A 24,556-nucleotide genomic window follows, 5' to 3' on the forward strand; every position below is an offset into this window, starting at 1 on the left:
GTGTATATCGGAAAATAACAGACTATTTTTGGGGTACTCTTCCCATAGGTACAGATGTTTTACTGTTGTCAACAAATGTTTCAAGTGCTTATGGACATAGTTCTCAAGTATGCACAAGTAAAAATGTATCTTGTGGACATTGTGCTGAGACACTGGAGAATTACCTGGAGATCGGCATTTAAGGAATTTGTAGCTGATATTTGAGAAGTTGAAGCTGATTGGGCAGGGCAAGGTTTCTCAAAATGAAAAGTGGAATTCAATGTGCTATCATCGGCAAAACTATGAATAGGATTTCCAATCAGTGGAAGAGGGTCATTAATATACAAGAAGGAAAGAACTGAACCTTGGGGGACACCAGCATTAGTGGAGAAGTTAGAAGACAGAGAGCAATCTAACATCACCCTCCGTGAGCAATCAGAGAGAAAACTGGATAACCAATTCCAAAAAACAGTTGGCAAACCATAAGATGGAAGCTTGTTTAGAAGGCCTTTATGCCAAACACGATCGAAAACCTTTGAGATGTCAAGTGCAACTACTTGTGTTTCACCGAACTTTTCCATTGAATTTGCCCATAAATGGGTAACATGCAAGAATATCACCAGTGAATCAACACTGACGAAATCCATACTGGCGATCGTTGATCAGACAGAAGGTTTCTAGGTAGTTTAATTTGTTGGTTAATTGATTTCTCCATCACTTTAGAAAGAGTAGAAATAATTGCAATGGGACGATAATTGGGATGGGAAGGATTTATCACCCTTTTTAGGAACTGGCTGGATAGGAGCAAATTTCCAAGCAGAAGAAAAAAACACCTTTGGAATAAGAAAGGGAAAAAAAGGCGGCAAAGAACAGGAGTAAGTTCAGGAGCACAGGTTTTGAGAAAAAGTGGAGAAATACCATTGGGACCTGGAGCTTTCTGAGCATCAAGATTTGTCAAAATCCTTCTGACATCCTTTTGATGGAAGACCACAGGAGGCATTGAATGGAGCATGTTGGGAGGTGTTTTACCAAGATCATTAATACATGAGTTGAAAGAAAAATGGGATGCTAGCAAGTCAGCTTTATCCTTGGCTGAAGTGACAACAGAACCATCTGGTTTTGACAGAGGTGGGAGCAGAGATGGGCAAAAGTTGCAGCCAATAGATTTGGCAAAAGATGAAAATGTTTAGCTACCATTAGGGCAAGAAGCAAGTTTTCTACTCTTATCCTGTTCAAAATCTAGTTTGGACTGGTTAATAACTGCTTTACAATTGTTGCGAGCTTTGGTGTAGGCAGAAAATGAAACTGAAGAATTGGAAACAAGCAAATTACAATATTCAATGTTCTTCTCTTGAACAGCCTTAGCATATTTATTGGAAAACCAAGGTTTAGATAAAGGACGAGATTTTAAAGTTGAGTGTGGAATAAAGGATTCCATTCCTGCAAGAATAATTTCACTAATACGGTCTGAGCAAACATTGACATCAGAAGTTTTGAAACATTAATCCGACCAAGGAAAAGAAGAAAAGAAATCTCGCAGGTCATCCCATTTTGCTTTCTTGTAATGCCAAACAATACAAGGTTGCATGTAGCAATGAGATAAAGGCTCCATTGGGGAAGAGATAATCACCAAGTTGTGATCTGATGTACCCAAAGGACCACTCACTTTGACCGTGTACTTAGAAGGGTTGTTTGTGAGAAAAGATCAAGTGTGTTGGCTGTATGGTTAGGATTGTCCGGTATTCTTGTAGGTAAATGAACAATCTGTGCAAGGTCGTAATTGCAAAAGCCTCAGCATCTCGATCAGCTGGTTCAGTGTGACTAGAAAACAGAAGTCAGCTGGAGTTGTGAACATTAAAATCACCAAGAAAAATTACTTCACTGTTAGGAAAGTTGCAAAGAGAGGAAGTCAGAGCTCCAAGTGATTAGTGGAGTTGGGAGAATGGTAGAGACAACAGATGAATTTGACACAGTGAGGTAGAGAGATTTTAAGCCAGAGAAGATCGAAAAGAGGAGATTACAAATTATCAAGTCTGACTGGGAATATCAGAACGGACATATGCACAAGTACCACCTTTGAGGCGAAAGGAATCATATAGTGAATAATTTGGGCAACTGAGACGAGCAGTAGTTGAATCAACCGATAACTGAGATTCTGTCAGAAAAAGCACATGTGGTTTGGCAGACTGCAAGTGGAAATGGACATCGTTAAGATTAGAATTGAGACCACGTATATTTGTGAAATGAACTAGGAAGTGTTTGGGAGTTTTAGATCTTTTCGCAGATAAGCTTACTCTATTAGTTTGACAATTCATGGTGTATTCAGTAGTAAGAAAAAGTGGGGGGGGACATGCTGTATGAAGTAATGAAAATTTTGGATATGGCGTACACATGGTAAGAATATACCCAGATCCTTGACATAACGTTGCCTCGACAATGCCCCCCCCACATATCACACTACTCGGACTCCCTCTAGTCACTATCTGGCAGAGTAGAGGTAGCAAGATTATACACTAGCTGATCCGGAAGCCTCCTGAAGAATAACAAATAGGTTTGGTCCAGTGTACTAACTAGCTGCCAGCCTGCAAACACTGTTTTAGAGCTGTACCCTCAAAATGTAGGGAAGATTGGATCTCGCCATGATGTCCATCATAACTGCAAAAGTCATCAGTAATACTGCATGATGGAAGAGATGGGGAAGGGTTGAAATTACATGGAAAATGTATTAAATGTTGTTGGATGCTAATGCTAAATCTCACTTGTGATACAGTAATATTTTGGGTACTAGAGGTACTTTTGTAGAAGATTTTATTATAGTCAATGATTTCTGTGTAGTTAATAGGGGTGGTCAACCTACCACTTTTAATAACTTTGAGGAGTTCCTCAAACATTGATATTACAATTGCCACACTTGGTATAGTTAAGGGAATTTTAAATTGGTATGTGGTTGATACTTTTACTAATAGTGATGACAGAGCTCTTTATTTTATTATTAATTTATAGGATAATATTGGCATTTCTAATGGTTATATAGAAGAGTTTAAAAGAATTTCCTATAAGAAGATTAATTGGGTTAAAGTTAGTCTTTACAGAATGACTTTAGTAGTGATAAAATACAAACATTAAATTTGTTAGATGCAGTGGAATATTCAATGTATGTACAAAATTCTTTCTTTATTTATAGCACTATATTATGCTTCAAAAAAATGGGGGGGGGGGATAGTTAGTAAGCAAGTCCCATGGTGGACTGCTGAATTATCAGTATTAAGAATCGGCGCCTCCGTAGGCAGGTGGGAAGGATCAGCAGTGCGTAGCACATGCTTCTTGATTAGACCAGGGTTCGAGCCTGTCACCACCAAATACGGAGGATGCTGAAAGGTCAGGGAATGACCACCGCATATCCTGGAGCAATATGGCCTTAGTTGCTAATGCTCCTAAAAACCAAAATAACAACAACAGTATTAAGAAGGAAAGTATTTGCAGCTAGGAAAACTTACCAGAGGTATAAGAGGTGGGGGATACATGAGGCTGATCATTTCATTGAAGTATATAAAATAAAAAAAAATTTGACAGTAAAATTAAGGTTTGGAGGTATTTAGTTTTAATTGCTGGTAATAATGACCCATGAGGTCTTATTTATAAGATTATGACAAATAAGTTAGTAATAATATTTGTAACACTGTTGTTGTTGACAATTTGGAGACAGTTGAATGGGACACCACTATTAATGCGGTCACTGGTAGGCTGAGTCTGATGACATTGAAAATGATACTCAGGAACGGGCTGAGACTAGACTGGATAACTTGTCTTATATTGGCCCTGAAGATGATTCTTTATTTACTTATAATGATTTGAAAATTGTGGCTACACAACTTAATGTTAATAAATGCCTTGGTCCTGTCTTGGTGGAAAACAATGTAATACTAAACTTTTTTGATCTATACCCTGTGATAATGCTAAATATGTATAAAAAGTATTATTTAGAAGGTTTCTTTCCTGGTTTTTGGAAGTTAGCATTGCTAATGGTGTGTGTGAGTGATTTAAATATATGAAGATAAAATCCATAGATAGTGATACAGTAAATTTGTAAATTGAATTCCTACTAAATCATGAAGAGCAGTAAAAACAAAACAGTACTTAGCAGCTTAATTGTTATTGGATGTACAGCTAAACATGTATAAACAAATAAATATCTTCCATCTTAAAAATCGACATATTCTGTTTATTTTTCCTCGATTTTATTTGTTCTTACAAATGGATCCTTGGTATAAAGTAAAATAAGAGAATATAGAGTTCTTTAAATTTACATAATTTCTAAGTTAATCACAATCAAATTTAGAAAGAAAAGCAAGGTTGCAGATTCATTTAATATTAATATATTTAACGAATCCTTAATTTTTAAGGATCTTCCTGTGGATGAATCAGCTGTATTAGAATTCCACAATTCGCCGGCATTAGCCCTTTCTTCCAGCTGTTCAGGAGATCAAGTGCTGATATTTCCTGGCCATTATGAATGTGACTCACTTTGCTGGTTAGAAGAAGATGAACTTTCAATAAAAGGTATTTAGCATTAATAATCAAATTTATGTTAAAATTTAAATTCGCCTTTTATTACTTTGTAAATTATCCTTTTGCATATGAGTTCATGGAACATGCATGTGCTTTCAACAGTGGGTTTCTGATGATGGGAAGCCTCTGTGTAGTGAGCTGGAAGTCTGAAATTTTGTAAAAATGAACAATTTGTGTGTATGTATGTGTGTGTGTATATATATATATATATATATATATATTAATAGTTATATTAGTGATAAAAAAGGAAAGAAAGAAAGTTAAAAAGACAATAACTAAAAAGACAATAATATTTATGGGTTAATGCAGTTGCAAGCAATCATGCAATACACCCATAATGTCTACAGAATATTATTAGAAAAAGTAAATCAATCCAATAATAATACCATCATGGATCTAATAAAACGCAAAAAAAAAAAAATTATTATTATCGCTTTTTACCGACAATCTAGATGACTTCAACTGGGGCCAACCACCCAGAATAAAGGCAAAAAACAACAAGAAGTTCTCTGTTTCTGTGATGATCAATATATGCTAAGTAATTTAAATCTAAACCAAATATAAACCAGTATAGGTCAAATATAAATCGAATATAAATAAATAGAATGATGATAAAAATTAAGAAAAATTTTGAAATATTAGAATCAAAGGTAAGAAATATAAGTAAAATATAAATGTAAGCATATATTAATCATCGTTGACCCGACAGAGAACGTAATTTAATGATTAAAATAAGATTAAATATATAATACATACTACATTTGACCGTATCTAGGACATAATGTACTAGTCGTCAAAATAATGTGTGGTGCCCCCTAGGTGATGGATACGGTAAAAATAAATAAATAATTAAATTAACGCAAAGAGAAACATGCAGATAGTAAGAAGAAAAACTAAAGGAGTAGGAATAATAGAACCTGAACTCCACAAAGGCGAAAAATAGTGGTATAGATAAGAAATAGTTTCTCCTACGTCAAGATTTATGATTGCGCATCTTGATTTTATTATATTTTATTTTATATTAACTTTGCTTTTATTTTATTTTATATTAACTTTGCGCTTATTATGTCACTTAAATATAAAAATAATAATATACTACATCGGCAGAGTAGGATAAAAGTGACCGAGGATACTGTTGTTGCCCTGGATAGTAATCCTAACCATGTTAATACATTGACACATACACAAATATCACACACTTTACAGAGCAGTTTAGCATATAATGCTTCTGGCACTAATATCCGATTACCATCTCTTAAATTTCAACCTTGTAATAACAAATTATGTCTTACTTGCCCCTATATGCATCCAAATCATGCTACAATGAATACGAATTCACATATATTCTGTAAAATGAATAATGTTATATATATGATCACTTGTCGTACATGCAATGTTAAATATATTGGTCAAACTAGCAATAAACTCAATATTAGAATGAACCTTCATCGTTCCGATATTAAAACTTATAATAACAAATCCAGTAAGAAAACAGGTAATCTGGAACATGATATTGAATTCAGACATTTCCAAAAACATACTTTTGGTAATATTTTCATTTCAATACTTAACGTAATTAACAACGCAAATGAAAGATTATTGCAAGAAGAAATTAGCATGTTACAATATAAAACACTATATCCATACGGTCTAAATAATAAATTTAATCAAAAATATATGACGAATAATTTAAAAGATATTTGTGTTTATAATATGTTTCAAATTGCCAAACTTCGTAAATATAATCGCAATAGGAAATATAGTAAATCCAACACATATAAAAGCAACCGAGAACATCTAGGAGACTTCATAGATTTATTCAAATTGTGGGACACGGATCCTATAAATATTAGTAAAATACATAACACACTTTTCAGTATTAAACTTAGTGTACTCAAAGCACTAAATAGAAAAACCAATGATTACGTCTTTACATCCTCCCACCTTATGCACATTATATTGGATATTTTTAAATTCAGAATTAATATTTTGAATGTTAGCAAGCAGCCGGAAAACTCTGTCCTCATCTTATACTTTCAAAATAAAATGATGGATGATTTAGATATACATAAAACTATTAATTTACGTAATGACTTGCTGCCTATTAATAACTTACATATTAATATCAGATTTAGATATTCTAAACCATTTAGTCTTAAAGCGTGTAACTATAAAACAATAGCTACAAACCTTCACAATATTAACATCGGACAGGATACATGTGTTTGTCACAAACCTTCATTTCATAGATACGTGGATCCTAACCATAATCACATTATAACCAGCAATTTAGATATAATCCCATATCCAGAACTTAGAGATATTTTATCACTGGGTTTTAAATTTCGACCTAATCCACCTATTAATAAATCTAACTTTAAAAAATTGTTATATCTAGATTTACTAAAATACTGCATAAGATCAGCATACAAACATAATATACCGGTTGAAGCTTATCACATGTGGTTATTTACAATGCTTAATATCATATCTAACAAATATAATCAATTGAAATTCATACAGGATAATCTATATAATACCAAATTAATAAATAGGCAGCTCAAAGATATACATGAACATTTTATAATAACTCCCGTTGACAAAGCTGCTTGCAATTATGCAATCATATGTAAATCATATTATATAGATATTATAAAAAATGAACTACAGTCTAGCTGTACATATAAACAGCTAGACTGTAGCTGAACATATAAACATCTTCCTCTAATATAATAATCAAAAAAATTAATTGCATTGCATAAAAAATTAAAGTTAAAGTATAATAACCTAAAATATCCATTTATATATTGCATACCCAAATTTCATAAATCACCCATTGCTTTTAGATTCATAACATCATGTAGAGATAGTTATGCTAAATTTCCCGGAAAAACGTTAGAAAAGTTACTTAAAATTATATTAAATAACTTAAATAAAACTATTATAATAAATAATAACTTACCGATTATAAATGCTATAAAAAATAACAATATTCATCAAATACAAACATTTGACTTTAACAGTCTATTTACGAGCATTAATCTTGATAATTTAAAAGTCGTCCTCCAGAAACTATATTTAGAAAATAAAAATGCTATAAAGGTTGATTTAAGCTATTGGGATTCTCTAATAAAATTATGCATCTTTAATAATTGTGTATATGATGGAACTTCGTTATACTTACAAGTGACTGGCACCCCTATGGGGCGCCTCCGTAGCCAGGTGGGAAGGAGCAGCAGTGCGTAGCACACGCTTCTTGATTAGACCGGGGTTCGAGCCCGTCACCACCAAATACGGAGGATGCGGAAAGGTCATTCAGGGAATGACCACCGCATATCCCGGAGCAATATGGCCTTAGTTGCTAATGCTCCTAAAAACCAAATAACAACAAATAACAACAGCACCCCTATGGGAAGTCCAGCATCAAGCATAATCGCAAACCTTTATCTGTATTATACAGAAAGAGAATTCCAAGATAACCTACTTATATACAGATACGTAGATGATATATGTGTTTTTAATTGTCCACATTTTGTCCAGGATTACAATAAATTATATCCAGTAGAACTTGTATTGGAAAAAACTAATAGTTCCGATACTATAGCAAATTACTTGGATCTTCATATAGAAATATTCCATAATAATAAAATAGACGTAAACGTATATAATAAAAGAGATGCATTTAATTTTAACGTAGTCAGCCTTACAAACTGGAAATCTAATATATCAAAATCAGTGCATGCTAATATAATTTTATCGCAATGTTTAAGGATTGCTTATATCTGCAATAGTAATAAAAATTGTTCAACAGGCTTAACAGCGTTGTACGGCAAGTTGATTAATAATAATTTCCCTATCGCTTACCTGAAATATCACTTCAGGAAAGCAATAAGCATAATTAATTTCAAAAATTTGTTTTCTGAACCTATTGTTTCAGTATAATTTTCAATATAATTGTCATATTTAGTGCCATGTATATATGTACATAGGATACACTTTGCATTCTTGGTGTCTTACGGCGTAGAAAACTTGTACCCACCGACTTGCAAATTATAGTGTATCATTTTTTTTTTTTTTTTAATACATATAGTTAAATTTATTTAAATTTACTTAAATTCACGCTGAGATAACATGCAAATTCAGCTCAGGGTCCTACTATAGGAATGGGTTTGCGATCCCGGGCATACCCGAGCCACAACTTATATCTTGCAATGTCTTTAAACTGTCCTACACTCTTTATTTTTATTTCTCCGAAATTATTAGGGCAATCCGAGGACGTAGGAGAAACTATTTCTTATCTATACCACTATTTTTCGCCTTTGTGGAGTTCAGGTTCTATTATTCCTACTCCTTTAGTTTTTCTCCTTACTATCTGCATGTTTCTCTTTGCGTTAATTTAATTATTTATTTATTTTTACCGTATCCATCACATAGGGGGCATCACACATTATTTTGACGACTAGTACATTATGTCCTAGATACGGTCAAATGTAGTATGTATTATATATTTAATCTTATTTTAATCATTAAATTACGTTCTCTGTCGGGTCAACGATGATTAATATATGCTTACATTTATATTTTACTTATATTTCTTACCTTTGATTCTAATATTTCAAAATCTTTCTTAATTTTTATCATCATTCTATTTATTTATATTCGATTTATACCCAGTGACGCTGCTGGACTTCCAGACTAGCATCACTGGGATCCAACGCCCACAGCCCAGGTTCCAGGCTTACATCAATGGAATCCGGCGTGTTTGCCGTGCGCTGCGACCCGTGGAAATTCGGAAAGGGGGATCCTGGTGGCTGAGGGGCCCAGCTTCAATACACCAACTTGGCCCCTGCTTCGACAAGACGGGTGGTCCTTGAAGGCCCGGCTAGGATCAGTCGGCTAGTAGGCTCGCCTGCGAGGGTCAACCGTGTCAATGCCACGCCCCTACCCTCATGGTCCGAGGGACAGGATTCAGGCTGGCGGCGGTGCGGGTATAGTGTCTGGGTAGCCCTGGCGTCCCACTCCCGAGCGCATTTATTGCATGCCGGGTAGTGGGCGTCCCTTTGGGCTCCGTGGTGGGTGGGGAGCCCGGCACTGAACAAATAAAAAACCTCTATGAATCCTGATAAACTTACTCCTTCAGGGGCCCCAACCCGGTCCCTATCTGAAAATTTAGACAGTGAAGCAGATAGCATTATTGCTAAAAAGAGGCAGCGAACCGAATTACCATCAGGGCCAGGCCCAAGGTTCTTAATCGTGCATTCTACCAATGAGACACCGATTGGTAAAATGTCGCCCTTTTTCATTCAAAAAGGGTTAGATGGGTTAGCAGGTTCACCCAAATCAGTTAAGAGGCTTCGTTCTGGAGACCTCTTAATTGAAACTAAAAATGACAGGCAATCTGAACATCTCCTCCGAACAACATCAATCGGAGGAATCCCTATAACAGTGACGCCACACAGAACACTCAATTCATCGAGAGGTGTCATTTCGGAGTGGGACCTTCTCGACGTAACCGAGGAGGAAATCTGCTCCGAATTAAAACCACAGGGAGTCATTGCCGTCAAGAGAATTACTGCGCGAAGGGATGGAAAAATTATTAAAACCAGGAGCGTTATCCTGACCTTTAACTCTCCTAAACCTCCTGACAAGATTAAAGCTGGATATATCAACTGTTCAGTGCGTCCATACGTTCCGAACCCTTTAAGGTGTTTTAAATGCCAGAAGTATGGACATTCTCAAATGGCCTGCCGTGGAGTCCTTGCATGCGCTCGATGTGGTGCAAAGGACCACGAAACAACAGCATGTTCAGCCGCAAAACCCACCTGTATTAACTGTGAGGGCGAACACCCGGCCTATTCACGAGCATGCCAGAGGTGGAAAGAAGAAAAAGAAATTCAACGGCTGAAGGCAGAGCTAAATATATCATACCAGGAGACAAGGAAATCGGTCAAACCCCTGAATATCAGGAAACCTACCTACGCCCAGAAGGTAGCAGGGAGATGTTCCGTCGGAACTCAGACGGACATGACCATTCCTCCAAAGGAGTCTTTCACTCCCATCGCGCGTTACCTTTTAAGTTCTCAAAAACCTGTGCAGAAGGACCAATCAGCTGCCACTCCTATATCGGTACCTCCTAATGCTCCACAAGTTCCAAAGGTAACTATGAAAGAAAAGAATAAAAAAGGGGAAGTGCCCCCTAGTACCCAAGAAAAGATGGATTTCGAGCAGAAGGAGGTACCCGAAGATTCAGTCTTGGAACTCTTTGCGGAGGAGGAAATGGACACGGGACAGCGTCCATTCTTCCCCAAAAAAGATAAACCCAAGACTGATAAAAGTAAGCCCTCAGCACCTCGGAAGCCGCCAGATGGACCCACCAAGCCAAAATAATGGCTAAATTCCTACAATGGAATTGCCGTGGATTCCGCCAAAATGCAGAAGACATCAAGGCACTCCTGCAAAAGCACAAACCATCTTGCTTTTGCATACAGGAGACTTACCTAAGGGCAAATGATGACCCCAGGATGCACAACGTTACTGTCATTCGCAAGGATAGAACTGGGGATGGCCCCGCTCATGGAGGAGTCGCAATCCTTGTGGGCAACCATACCCCTTTTCAGCATCTGCAACTTACCACCAGCATAGAGGCAGCAGCAATTCGAATAACAGTGGGGTTTTTACTAACCGTTTGCTCTATATATTTGCCACCTGGTACTGACATCTGCCAGAAAGACCTTGATGATCTCCTAATGCAGTTGCCACCCCCTTTCTTACTTCTTGGGGACTTTAATGGACATAACACCCTGTGGGGTAGTGCTAGCATTAATAGAAGGGGACGAGTCATAGAGCGTATGCTCATTGACAATGACCTCTGCCTTCTTAATGTGGGAACAAACACCTTTTTCCACATGCCTACCCGTACGTTTTCTGCCATTGATCTCTCTATCAGCTCGCCTTCTCTTCTCTCTTCACTTACCTGGGAGGTAGAAGGGAACCTGTATGGAAGTGATCACTTCCCCGTGATAACCACCTTAATTACTGGGAGACCTTGTCTTCCTGTCAGGTTACCGCGGTGGAAGTTTGATCAAGCTGACTGGAGTGCCTTTCAACACCTGGCAAAATTTGACAACTCTACAGTCAGTCAGGAGCCTATCAATGATGCAGTTACGTACATAACAGAAAATATTGTCCATGCAGCTGCAACCACAATTCCAAAAACATCCACCCGGTTTCCTCCATTTCCAAAGCCATGGTGGAATCCAGAATGCACAGCAGCTAAAAAGGCTCAAAACAAGGCTTGGGGGATATTTCGAAGATATCCTACCACAGTCAATCTATTAGCCTTTAAACGTGCCCGAGCCAAAGCACGCTACATCCGCCGTCAGAGTCAAAGGGAATCGTGGATCCGTTTCACATCATCCATTACCCAGACGACCAGTACTAAGATGGTCTGGGAAAAAATCCGGAAAATGAAGGGAAAATACACAGCACACCCCTCATCGGTCCTTGAATATAATGGATGTACTATTGCAGACTCTACTGCAATAGCCAATGCTCTTGGGGAAACTTTTTCTAACATCTCTGCAACATCATCTTACTCCCCAGAGTTTCTGGTCTTAAAGTGCAAGACTGAAAATCAGGCCCTTAAGTTCACATCGAAGGGTCCCCACCCATATAATGGGCCATTTATTATCCACGAGCTAAAAACAGCACTTGCCCGTACAAAGGCTACCACTGTTGGACCAGACAACATCCATTATGAAATGATCAAACATCTTTCACCAGAATCCATGGACCGTTTGCTTTTCATGTATAACAGAATCTTCCTTGAAGAGCACTTTCCGGATACCTGGCGCAAGGCAACTATACTTGCTTTTGCTAAGCCGGGAAAGGATCCTAAATGTCCAAAAAACTATCGTCCTATTGCTCTGACCAGCTGTCTGTGCAAAATATTGGAATGGTCAATGCTCGTCTCTTATGGTATTTAGAATCGAACGACCTTCTCTCCCGCTTTCAGTGCGGCTTCCGAAGAAACAGGTCCACACTGGACCACTTAATTAGACTGGAAACATCTATTCGAGATGCTTTCCTAAAAAGAGAACATTTGGTGTCCATCTTCTTTGACATGGAAAAAGCGTACGACACAACTTGGAGATTTGGTATTTTAAAAGACCTTTACAATCTCGGTCTGAGAGGCCACCTTCCCATTTTTATTAAAAATTTTTTATCCTGCCGTTATTTCCAAGTTCGTGTAGGATCCTCCCTTTTGTGGCCTTTTTGCCAAGAGGAGGGGGTACCACAAGGATCTATCTTAAGTGTTACGCTTTTTGCCATTAAAATAAATTCTATTTCTGAACAACTTCCTCCAACTGTAAACAGTGCACTCTATGTCGATGACTTCAGCATATTCTCTCAATCATGCAATATGAGGGTTATTGAGAGACAACTGCAACAAGCTATTGACCGTGTTAACACCTGGGCCATGGCCAATGGTTTCAGGTTCTCACCGGTGAAGACCGTTTGCGTCCATTTTTGTCGCAAACGTAACCTCCACCCAGAGCCTGAATTACGACTTGGACAAAGCACCATTCCAGTTGTATCAGAGGCGAAATTCCTGGGACTCATTTTTGACTAAAAGTTGACATTTGTTCAACACATTCGTCAGCTACGTACAAAGTGTACGAGAGGGCTTAACATCCTCCGCTCTCTCTCTTCTACCTCTTGGGGTGCAGACCGATGCACTCTACTACGTCTGTACCGTACACTTGTGCGCTCAAAATTAGATTATGGGTCTCGGGTGTATGCGTCTGCTAGAAATAGCGCTGTTCGTTGGCTTGACCCCGTCCATCACCAGGCCATTCGTATCGCTACTGGTGCATTCAGAACATCACCTGTCCAAAGTCTGTGTGTCGAAGCAAATGAACCATCCTTGTCGCTTCGACGAATGCAGTTGTCTCTACAATATGCCTTCAAGCTGAAGTCCCTGCCGGACCATCCCACGTGGACATCCGTTTTCGAGCCACGATGGGAAAATCTTTATAACACACGACGGACTGCCAATCGCCCATTCGGCATTCGTGTTCAAGAGCTACTCAATGAGCTTAACATCTCGGTAGACAAGGTAGCTCGATCACCAAAGGAGCGCCTTCCACCCTGGCATGCACAAACACCAGCATGTGACTTCTCGCTCAAGATCGCGACGAAGTCTAATACTCCAGATTCTGTCTACCTTCAGCTCTATTCACAACACCGTGCAGAACATTCTGACTTCTTGCCAGTTTACACAGACGGCTCGAAGTCAGAATCGTATGTGGGATCTGCTGCTGTCTTTCCAAATAATACCATATCAGAGCAGATACCCCTTGACTGCAGCATTTACACTGCAGAGCTGCATGCCATAGAGTTAGCTCTAGATCACATAAGAAAACATCGTTACCAACGGTGTATTATATATGCCGATTCAATGAGTGCACTGCAGGCTTTATCAGCGATGTCACACACCAATCATCCAACCCTGTCCCGAATTCAGCAGATAATATACAGCCTCTATGTAAGTGGATTCGATATCCGTTTCTGCTGGATCCCCAGTCACATCGGGATTAGAGGAAATGATTTGGCTGACATTGCAGCCAAATCGGCAGCCCTGACGAATAATCTTGACCTGTTAGTCCCCTATACAGACTACAGGCAAGTGATCCGTAATAATTTACAATCTCAGTGGCAAGATTTGTGGCATCGACTGATTACTACAAACAAACTATGTCAAATTAAGCCTGTGATCCATCCTTGGCAGTCCAGCTTACGCAGAGATCGCGAAGAGGAAGTTGTTCTTGCTCGGCTCCGCATAGGACACTGTCATATTACACACTCCTTTTTGCTGAGGGCTGATGACCCTCCTATGTGCGAGCAGTGTGACACCATTTTATCCGTTGAACATATTTTATGTAACTGTACCAGTTTTAGAAATGCTCGTTTTATCGCTTTTAACTATCTGACTGAGCTGTATACACTCAGTCAGATTTTATCCGACAATGACCATGTGTCTGCTATTTTTAATTTCCTAAAATTAGTAAACCTTTTTACTCATATTTAAAAAATCTTATTATTTTAAGACATTATGTTACAGTTTATACTTGTTTTTATAATCTGACGTAGTGATCTAATTCAGTAGGTCACTGAAAGTATTTACTTTTTATGACAAGGGTTTGGCACATTATAGCCATAGTCGCTGATGCGCCAATAAAAACTCAATCAATCAATCAATCATTCGATTTATATTTAAACTATACTGGTTTATATTTGGTTTAGATTTAAATTACTTAGCATATATTGATCATCACAGAAACAGAGAACTTCTTGAACTTCTTGAACCCCAGTTGAAGTCATCTAGATTGTCGGTAAAAAGCGATGATAATAAATTTTTTTTTTTTTTTTTTTTTTTTTTTTTGCGTTTTATTAGGTCCATGATGGTATTATTATTGGATTGATTTACTTTTTCTAATAATATTCTATATATATATATATATATATAAATTCTTTTAAGTACTAAAAAGGGTTTATGGCTGAAAGCCTCAGATTACAGGAAATTTACTAGATGAACAAGTTAGTACAGAGATTTGTAAATCACCAAAATAGGTGAAATGGCATTGTTTTTCTTGATCTGATTACTTCTCATACTGCAAATGCTTTTGCAGTGAGTAGCCTGGTATTGCACTACCTTGATTAAGCAATGCTTTGCCAGTAGAGAAGACTTATTCTTGTTGGATACCACCATCCAGGTGGCACTATTTTGTGATTTGCTACAAACTAAAATGATGCTTTGCACTAACTTGTTTGTGTAGTAAATTTTCCATAGTCTGAAGCTTTCAGCTGTAAACCCTTTTTAGTACTTTTCTATTGCAGACCATCTGGCATCTCTCATATTGTGGAATTAAACTTCATAACTGGGTTGTCACTCACTGTATCACCAGGATATGGTACCTACCTGCCTACCATTGAGAGGTCAACAAGTTACAAAACTGTGCCATCTAGGTGGTGGTATCCGCCGAGAATAAGTAACACCAGTCTTCTCTACTGGTGAAGTGTTGCTTATTTGAGGTAGAGAAATACCAGGCAACTCATTATGAAGGCATTCACAATATGAGATGTAACAAAAATGATGCCATTCCACCTACTTCGGTGGTTTACTACAAACTAAAATGATTCTTTTAAATATTAATTTGTTCTTAGTTTGACTTAGCTATCCAACTTTAGAGTGAAATTATTTTGAAAAACCATGAATGAATAATAAAGCTCACTGTTATTATTATTTTTTTTTTTATGAGTAATATCTTCTACATCTATTTATGAAGACATCTATCTTCTACATCTACCAACTGTGCTACCTTGTGGGTAGCACAGTTGGTAGAATCGCTGTCCTCCCCACACCGCATGAAAATGACCTGAGTTTGAATCCTGCCAATGATGTTAGGAATTTTTATGGCCTTTTTCACAACATGGCTGAGTTAGTTGGTCTCAGGCAAGGGTAGTATGGTTTTTGCTCCCAGAAATTTGGGTTTTTTTTGTCCAGCAAAACAGAAAATAGGCCACAGAACACATGTATACAGACAGTATATGCAGAGCAATATAGCCTTAGTTGCTGATGCTCCTAAAACTCTACTACAACAACAACATCTATTTATGTATCATCTAATTAATTTTACCACTTTTGAAATCAGAAATCCAGACAATTTATATAATTTCAGCTTTTGCACTTCAGACAACATAAAGCTAACAAGTGCAAGCTTTTCTTCCAATTTTCAGGTGCCTCCATAGCCAGGTGGGAAGGAGCAGCAGTGCATAGTACACGCTTCTTGATTAGACCGGGGTTCGAGCCCGTTGCCACCAAATACGGAGGATGCGGAAAGGTCAGGGAATGACAACTGCATATCCCAGAGCAATATGGCCTTAGTTGCTAATGCTCCTAAAAACCAAATAACAAATCTTCCAATTGTCACAACTGTTTTCTGACTACCATCTCTTATAGACTGTCTACAATTACATGGACACATAGATGAAATATGGCAGCACCAACTTGAATATTTTTGGACAATTTATGTATAAACAGGCATCGTTTGAAACAACCTTTGATGTGTTTGTGTGCGTGCACATATGTGCAAAGAGTTAATTATATAGGGTGATTAAGATTAAATTTCATCTATTCCATTATAGCTACAGAGAAAAACCAATAGAAACATTTATATTTGGTAGATAGCACACTGGAGTCAGTGCAAATAAGAATTTTAAGTTACTGCCAGGAGATTGTGTGATGCTGATGCATAAAGATAACTACCGATACATCCAGATTTACTTGGATTAAGAGTGTGAAAAAAAAAAAAAAAAAAAAGAGCAGCTCTGTGGGTAAGTTAGCATATGCATACTCATATATATGAGAGACTTTGTCCAAGAAAATAACTTATTATTAAATTCCTTTTCTTTGCAAATAAATAAGTTCAAAATATGCTAAAGATGATTGACCTTAAAATTGTGATATCACACCTGGTTTTTGAAAAAATTAACATTTTTGTTTTAGTAGGTTAACAAATTATTTAAACTTTAACAAAATGTGAATTTTTATATGCTTAAAATGTTTTCAGTCCTAATTTACATTTGCATGTTATATGTATCAAATTTCCACATGCAGTAATTAAATTTTTTAAAAGAAATCTCTCGCAGAAACTTGTTTTAAAGGTCTCAATAGCTTTCTTGAACAGTGTCCTTCAGCATGCTCATATTCATACTTGTTTTTTATTATAAGTTTTATTATTATAATTAATTTATTGTAATAAGTTTTAATTCCTAAATTTAGGAATAGGGTTGAAAGGATCTGTTATTCTAGAAGCCATTGGAAATGCTGATATTTTTATAAACTGCAATTCATCTTCCCTAATTTTACGCAATCTTATAATTAAACCAACACCAGAAATGTTGTGTGGCATTTTAATTCATCGGGGAATGGTTGAACTGTATGATTGCATTATAGAAGGAAACAATGCAGAAAACTGTATCCGAATTTTAGGAGGAGCAGAATGTAGAGTGGATAATTGCATGATATCATCTGCACAGGTTAGTAGTATTTCAACTTTTTTTTTTATAATGAGAGATTTGAAAAACCTTATTTCTTAGAGTTATGCTGTGAAGCAAAAAAAAAAAAAAATAAACTTATTATGGATGTTAAAAACACAACACTGGTTACATGAGGGAAATTATGAATATAAAATAACTTTTTTAAAATTAACTGAAATAGAACCTTTCTGATTTATAAAGTGTAAATTACAGACAACGCCTGTATAATATGGTACTTCTACAACACATTTTCGCTCTAACACGATTGATAAATTGCAGCAATCCGCACACAACATGGTACTTATATAATACAGTTTCGCTCTAACACAGTTAGAGAATTGCGGCAAACCTCGCATAACATGGTATTTTTGAGCTTTTGTGTGGGGAAAACCCTGCTATTATGTTGGATATAATTTTTCAATGTTTCCATTCTCTTTTGTGAATTTCTGCTTTTGGTTCGCTAGTCGTATGCAAAAAAAAAAAAAAGAATTGCCAAATCCCTGTATTTTATTTTATTAGCAAATCCCCATATTATGTTCTGTGCTATTGAACTTATAAAAAAAAAAATCTAGATTTTAAAATTTTATTACTATTGTATAATGCACCAGGCCATCCAAAAGATTTAAGTCATCTAAAGCCTTTTCCAAAGAGAAGAAGAACCCTTTTTGAAGGCTCTTCTTCTCTAGGAGGTATCTGTAGATAGTAGTGCTGCTTCTTTGAAGTTCCAGGATCCCTTGCAATCCAGTGCATCTGCAATAGTTCCTAATTTATCAACACGTACCATACTGGATGTCTGGCTGTCAGGCCGACCGGGCTAGCCGGGTGGGTAAAGTGCCTGCCTGGCAACCCAAAGGTCGCGGGTTCGATTCCCGCCTCGGGCTTGGATCAAAGTACTGCAAAAACCTTGGGAGGTGCATTATGGCCACAGAAGCCTATGCGCCAACAACTACCAAAAAAAAAAAAAAAAAAAAACTGGATGTCTTTTGTGTGCTCGTTCATTCTGATTATGAATATTCTGTATATATGGAATTTCATTTCATCAAACGTGATATGTGTACCTCTTGGAGTGTGGGTTCCTTGATGATGATTGTCAGATATCTGTTTTAACAATCTGGTTTCTTCATAGCATGGTACCATGAGGTGCTCTCTGACTGCTTTTGCAGTGGTGTGCAGAAAGGATAGACACAACAGGAGGGTGGTGGGAGTAGTTATGCTTTTGGTTAAGAATAGCATGGATTCTAAAACAGTACAACCAGTATACACAAGGTGCCAGTGTAAATATTGATTTAGTCTGGTGTGATCCAAGCATCAGGTCAAAAAACATGAGTAGGAATATATTGTATGCTAAATGTTCTTGACAAGTATAATGAACAGCTATACAGAGAAATAGGGTTGGCCATCAAATAAAAATATCATTGTGGAGGTTTTTAACTTTCTAAATTTCGATTGAAACTTATTCGTTGGCAGCTTGCTCAGTAGCAGAACATTTCTGGATTTTCTGGAGAAGCTTTATACCAACATGTTCTTGATCCGTTTATGATCAGTATTTCATCATGTACTAAGAATTTTCAAGCAAAAGAACCACTGGGTATCAGTGATCTGAAGTGGGATATATTCAAAGAAATAGCTACTGTCAATGGTAAAAGGAAGGATTTTGTTTTAAGGCTGAATTGCAATGTTCTTAGTTTTAAATTCATTTCAGTGGTTTCAATTTTTAACAACACCAACTGGTGTTTGTTAAAAATACAATGTCATCTTCATAGGAATGAAATTATAAGGCCATTAGAGCATAGATGTGTTAAAGCACCATTTAATAAATCCTGATCAATCTGATTAGCAACTAGAAAAAAATTCAAATAAAGATGCAAGCTAATTTGAGCCTGTTATAATGCTATTTATAATGATATGATGACTACAGTACATACTATTGTCTATAGCAGGGGTGGGCAATCTCTGGCTCGTGGTTGTTTTCAAAATATATATAATGAATGCCTGCCATTTATTGTATATATTTTTAAATTACCGGAATTTCTGACATAAATTTAGAAAATACGCTGTGCATTGCTATGACAAATATTGATTCACTGATAAAAATAAACAGTATCAAATCTCTCATTAAATATTATAAAAATAAAATATTGCAATTTTTGTTACTCAAATTGTATTTGTATTTTGTTACTATAATTAAATTTTTGTAGTTTTATCTTGAATCTATATTTCATTTTTCTTATTAATAAAATTATGTACGTGTATGTATAAATATTACAATAAATAACATAACTGTTTGACAATTTTTTTTTAATTTTACACCATTTTAATAATCCTAAAAATCCTGGAAAGCTAAAAAAAATTTGGCCCGTGTGTCCTCACAGACATTTTATATGGCCTGCCATTTATAAAGGTTGCCCACCCCTGGTCTGTAACCATTTACACGTGCCTAATATCAAAATATAATCTAGTTACTGCAATAAAACCTGAGCCAGGAGTTTTCAAAATACCTAGATAATTGTGTTGTTTGTCTAAGCATAAGTTTGGCCCTCCTACATGATATGAATATTACCAAGCAGATGAGGGGCTTGTAATTTTAAATAATATGTAGTATATGTTTGTAAATTTGTATATCCAAATAAAAGGTACATCAAATTTGGGATGTGCATGAGTTTCACTTACCTAATATTTACTTATATGTAATAACCTCTTTTACATATTTTTGTTTTAGAATACATCATTTTCTTTTTTCAAAAAAGGAACCAACTTATTTTTGCCTGTAATATTTAAGGAATTCACAGAATTTGTTAAAGTAGAAAAATGAACCAAAATATTAATACCTTTATTTTTATATAAAATACAATGTGTATGCAAAGGGTGATACATGTATAACTATATATATTTTACACTACACTGCATTAAATTTGAAAGACTTTTTTTCAATTATGGAACTACTTGGTGGTTGATTTGACTATCATGTCTCCTCTATTATCACTTTTAAAGGGTGTAGTATTTTGTCTTCAAAGGGTGCAAAGTTTGTAAAATAAAATAGTAAAATTGCTTCCTAACATAATCCTGTGATGGAGTTATTGAAATATTATGTTCTTTTTTCTTTTTTTTCTAATTTATTAAAGCCTTGTGGTTTCTGGATCAAAAATATATAAATTATATAAATAAAATCTTATTTATATAATTTTACTCAAACTTTTTATTCCATTTTTATTTTATCATATTTTGTTTTTACAAGTATCTCATCCTTCGAAAGCACTAGAGGTGACAAGATAGGCTAAGTAAGCATTATGCACTTCCTTACATGCTTTGAAAAATATTCCATCAAATTCACTGCAGTGCATTGTAAAATATATCAAGACATTCATTCTTCAATAGAAGTTTAAAATAATCTTTATTACTACTGATCTATATGATATTGGTTACAATACATGGTTAGCTTTGTTAATAATGGCAGGAGTTGGGGGGGGAAGTAGCTTCTTTTGCCAAATATAACAACATAAATATCTGACTTGAATAGAGTAGCAACAACTGCATGTTTCAGTTAAGTTGGATATCTGGTTTTTTCAGAAACTTAACCTTCTGGCAGTCACATGAAATCATATACTGGCAGCTGACAACTTTATACATGCATGCACATTTTCACCCTATTGAATAGGCTTCAAATTTTTAATAGATAAACTGCAGCAAAAAAAATTACATTATGAAGTTGTGTATTACTCCAAAGTGAATGGCATTCAAGTGAAGTCAGAGTGAAACTGCAAGGAGATTTTAAATCTAAATCTTTTTAAGTTGACTAAAGTGTGTTCATATATTTTACATCTACTACTTATTTTGGAATTTATATTATCACAGATAATATTGTTTGATTATTAATTTCTCTTGCTGAAAATATGTCCTATTTTAGCATCCTTTTCATAATTTTTTTTTTTTTTTTTTTTCATACTTTGTTTTTATTTGTTAACAAGTTGAACATGTTTCACAAACAGGGTACTCTTCAAATATTTTTAAATGATTTTACTACCCAGTTGACATCTTTATCATATCCTCCATACACATTGTTTCTATCCTTCTCTCATACAAAGATATAATAGCCTGCTTTTCCTATTAGAAAAATAAAATTCCCAGAAATATTTCCCCCGCCTCCTTCCAGCTGGCTTCATTTGTAGAGGCCCATGTATGAATATGTTTAGGGTCTTCAAATTAATAAATTTATGCCTAAGGCCCTATTAAAGTTAATACAGTGAAGAAACCTTAGCACAGTTTTCATTGGATTTAAAACTTTTTTTGTTTACTTTTGTTTTATTGGATTTAAAACTTTTTTTTGTTTACTTTCGTTTTATTGGATTTAAAACTTTTTTTTGTTTACTTTCGTTTTATTGGATTTAAAACTTTTTTTTGTTTACTTTCGTTTTATTGGATTTAAAACTTTTTTTATTAGGCAAATGACATCCATTTAAGGTCTTCAAGCAGCCTGTTTATTAAATCTTCACATATATCAAACTGTGTGGGAAGTGGAATATACATTGAAAAGGATCTAGAGGCAGATAAAACCAATACTGTGTTATCCTTGGAATCAACTGCAGTGTCAGGAAATGGTGGTTATGGAGTATTAGTTAGAGATGCTCATGAAAACCCTTCTGAAAGTTATTCAGATGGAAAGGAAGATGTGTTCCAGATAATAAATAGGTAAGATAATAAATTGTAAGTAGGTATATATAGCTGAATATAAAAATATCTTAATACTGTACAGTAAACCCCCCCCCCCCCGCTATTCACGGTATCTTTATTCGCAGTTTCGCATATTCTCGATCGCCGATTTAATATAAAATGAAATCTAAAAAAATGTGAATATTAAAGCGCCGTGAATATTTTCCGCCATAAAAAAATGAGCGTGGCTAGAATTATCTTTCCCGGTCAAAACAGCGCTCAGTGGGTGGGTGGAGAGGGGTGACAAAATCGCGAGCGTGGATGTTTCTCGCTAATCCTTGTTCAGTACGTGTTATGCGCTTGTCATGGAAGGTTTCGTCGTTTGCTTTTAATTTATATGCTTATAAATTAAATAAATTTATCAATTTATAAATTGATATGCTTATAAAAATGATAAATCTACCGTTTTGCAGTGTAAAACAGACTTTTTCGAGCGTGGTAATGGAAGAAAGTGACTTTATTGTGGACAAGTTCTTTCTAACCCGTACAAAATTATGGTTACGAATAACAAGAGAAATGTGAAAAGATCAAAGAAGATGATGACATTAGCGAATAAAATTGAGTTATTAGACAAAATTTCTAATGGTGAAAGTGTCTCCTCAGTGGTAAAACATTATAAAATCAATGAGTCAACGATCAATCAAGAAATCGGAAGAAAAAATCCGCCGTAGTGTCCGTGAAAACGCGCTAATTGCTTCAAAAATTTGCTCTGTAACTCGTGATGTTAAATTAGAAAAAAAGGAAAAAGCTTTAAATCTGTGGAGAGAAGACCGAACTCAAAATAAAATTCCGTTAAGTTCGCTCATCATTCGTGAAAAGGCAAAACTCCTTTATCAACACTTTAGCGAAACTGGTGAGAGCACTGGCGGGATAAGTTTTTTTGCTAGCAAAAAGGCGCTGGTTTGAAAGATTTGTTTGAAATTTCTAATAAATATTACATTTAATATTAAATTGTTTCTTATTTTCATTTCGATGCCATATGCTTGCATTTCACTATGTACATAGTCATAATATGAAGGTACATATATAGACAAAATTTTAGACTAGTTTTTCTTATATATTTTATACTTTGGAACGGAACCCCTTTATTACTATGCGAGCCATAACTCAGTATTCGCGTTTTCGTTATTCGCGGCATTTCTCAGGAACGTAACCCCCGCGAATAGCGGGGGTTTACTGTATATTACTATACTGTATATACTATGATATAATACTATAATAATACTGTGCCAGTCTCATCATCAAAATTTTTATAATCATAAACAGTAAATTAGAAAAGGTTTGTAGATCACCATGAACAGTATTGTACCATTATAAAATTGCTTGTTGAAAAGCAGATAAAATTAAATGTAATTTTGAAAGGAGGGTAATCTCAAATTTTCCTTTAGCCAAAGAGTAACTGGCTACAAGAATAAACATGCACCTAATCTTGAGGAACTCTGAAAAGTTATGTAAATTTGCAGGGTTGGATAAATACCATATATTCTGAATATAAGTCAACCCTTGAAGCCCTAAAATATCATCTAAATTTTTAATGTCAATTTATATGCTGAGTATAAAATTCTAAACTTGAATTAAAGGCATGTTCTTTGGGTTAGAAAGATACGTATTAATACCAATATATCTTCTTTGTCGTTATCAGAAAAACACAGTCCATAAAATTCATTAGGAGTTATTTAAATTTATAACTTTAAGCTTTCCATGATAACATTGCAAGTTTACCTTTTGAGTTTTTGAAAAGTGAATGCTCATATTTCTTATAGCAAATGTACTTTCATATTAGACATTGTTTATAGAGAAGCCAATTTGTAGTACAGTACTAAACAAGCAATAAAGATGGCTCAGTTACATAATCAAAGCCTCGTGTGTGTGTGCACGCGCACACACACACACACACACACACACACAGCATTAATAAGAGTGATACTACATCATCAGTTATAGGTTTTGTTTTTGCAATCTTCTAGATAAGGAAGTATATGCTCTTGCTTTTTTAGTTTGCTGTGACTGTAATAAAATGTCACAATATAAACTTTTAAAAGAAAGAAAAAAAAATTGCATTAAAAAAGTAGTAGTTATTACTACAGATGTTCCTGTAATATACTGCCATGCAAGATGTGAATGATTACTGTTAAAAAAAAGTTTACTTATACAGCAAATACATAAGGCATGAATTTTCAAGCCATGAAAAATATATGCA

General features: G+C 35.5%; 1 protein-coding gene across 1 annotated transcript in view; it reads left to right on the forward strand.

Moving 5' to 3' along the window:
* nesd (SHC binding and spindle associated nessun dorma) overlaps nucleotides 1-24,556 on the forward strand; it is an 80,346-nt gene that overhangs the window by 45,077 nt on the left and 10,713 nt on the right. The window contains exons 6-8 of the mRNA XM_090390149.1: nucleotides 4,383-4,539; nucleotides 17,393-17,649; nucleotides 22,088-22,335. Of these exons, the coding sequence (XP_090246275.1) occupies nucleotides 4,383-4,539; nucleotides 17,393-17,649; nucleotides 22,088-22,335 (662 nt within the window). The remainder of the gene's footprint in view (nucleotides 1-4,382; nucleotides 4,540-17,392; nucleotides 17,650-22,087; nucleotides 22,336-24,556) is intronic.

Source organism: Mastigoproctus giganteus, chromosome 2 (assembly GCF_048544385.1).
Source record: "Mastigoproctus giganteus isolate SK-2022 chromosome 2, ASM4854438v1, whole genome shotgun sequence".
Classification (NCBI taxonomy): Eukaryota; Metazoa; Arthropoda; class Arachnida; order Uropygi; family Thelyphonidae; genus Mastigoproctus; species Mastigoproctus giganteus.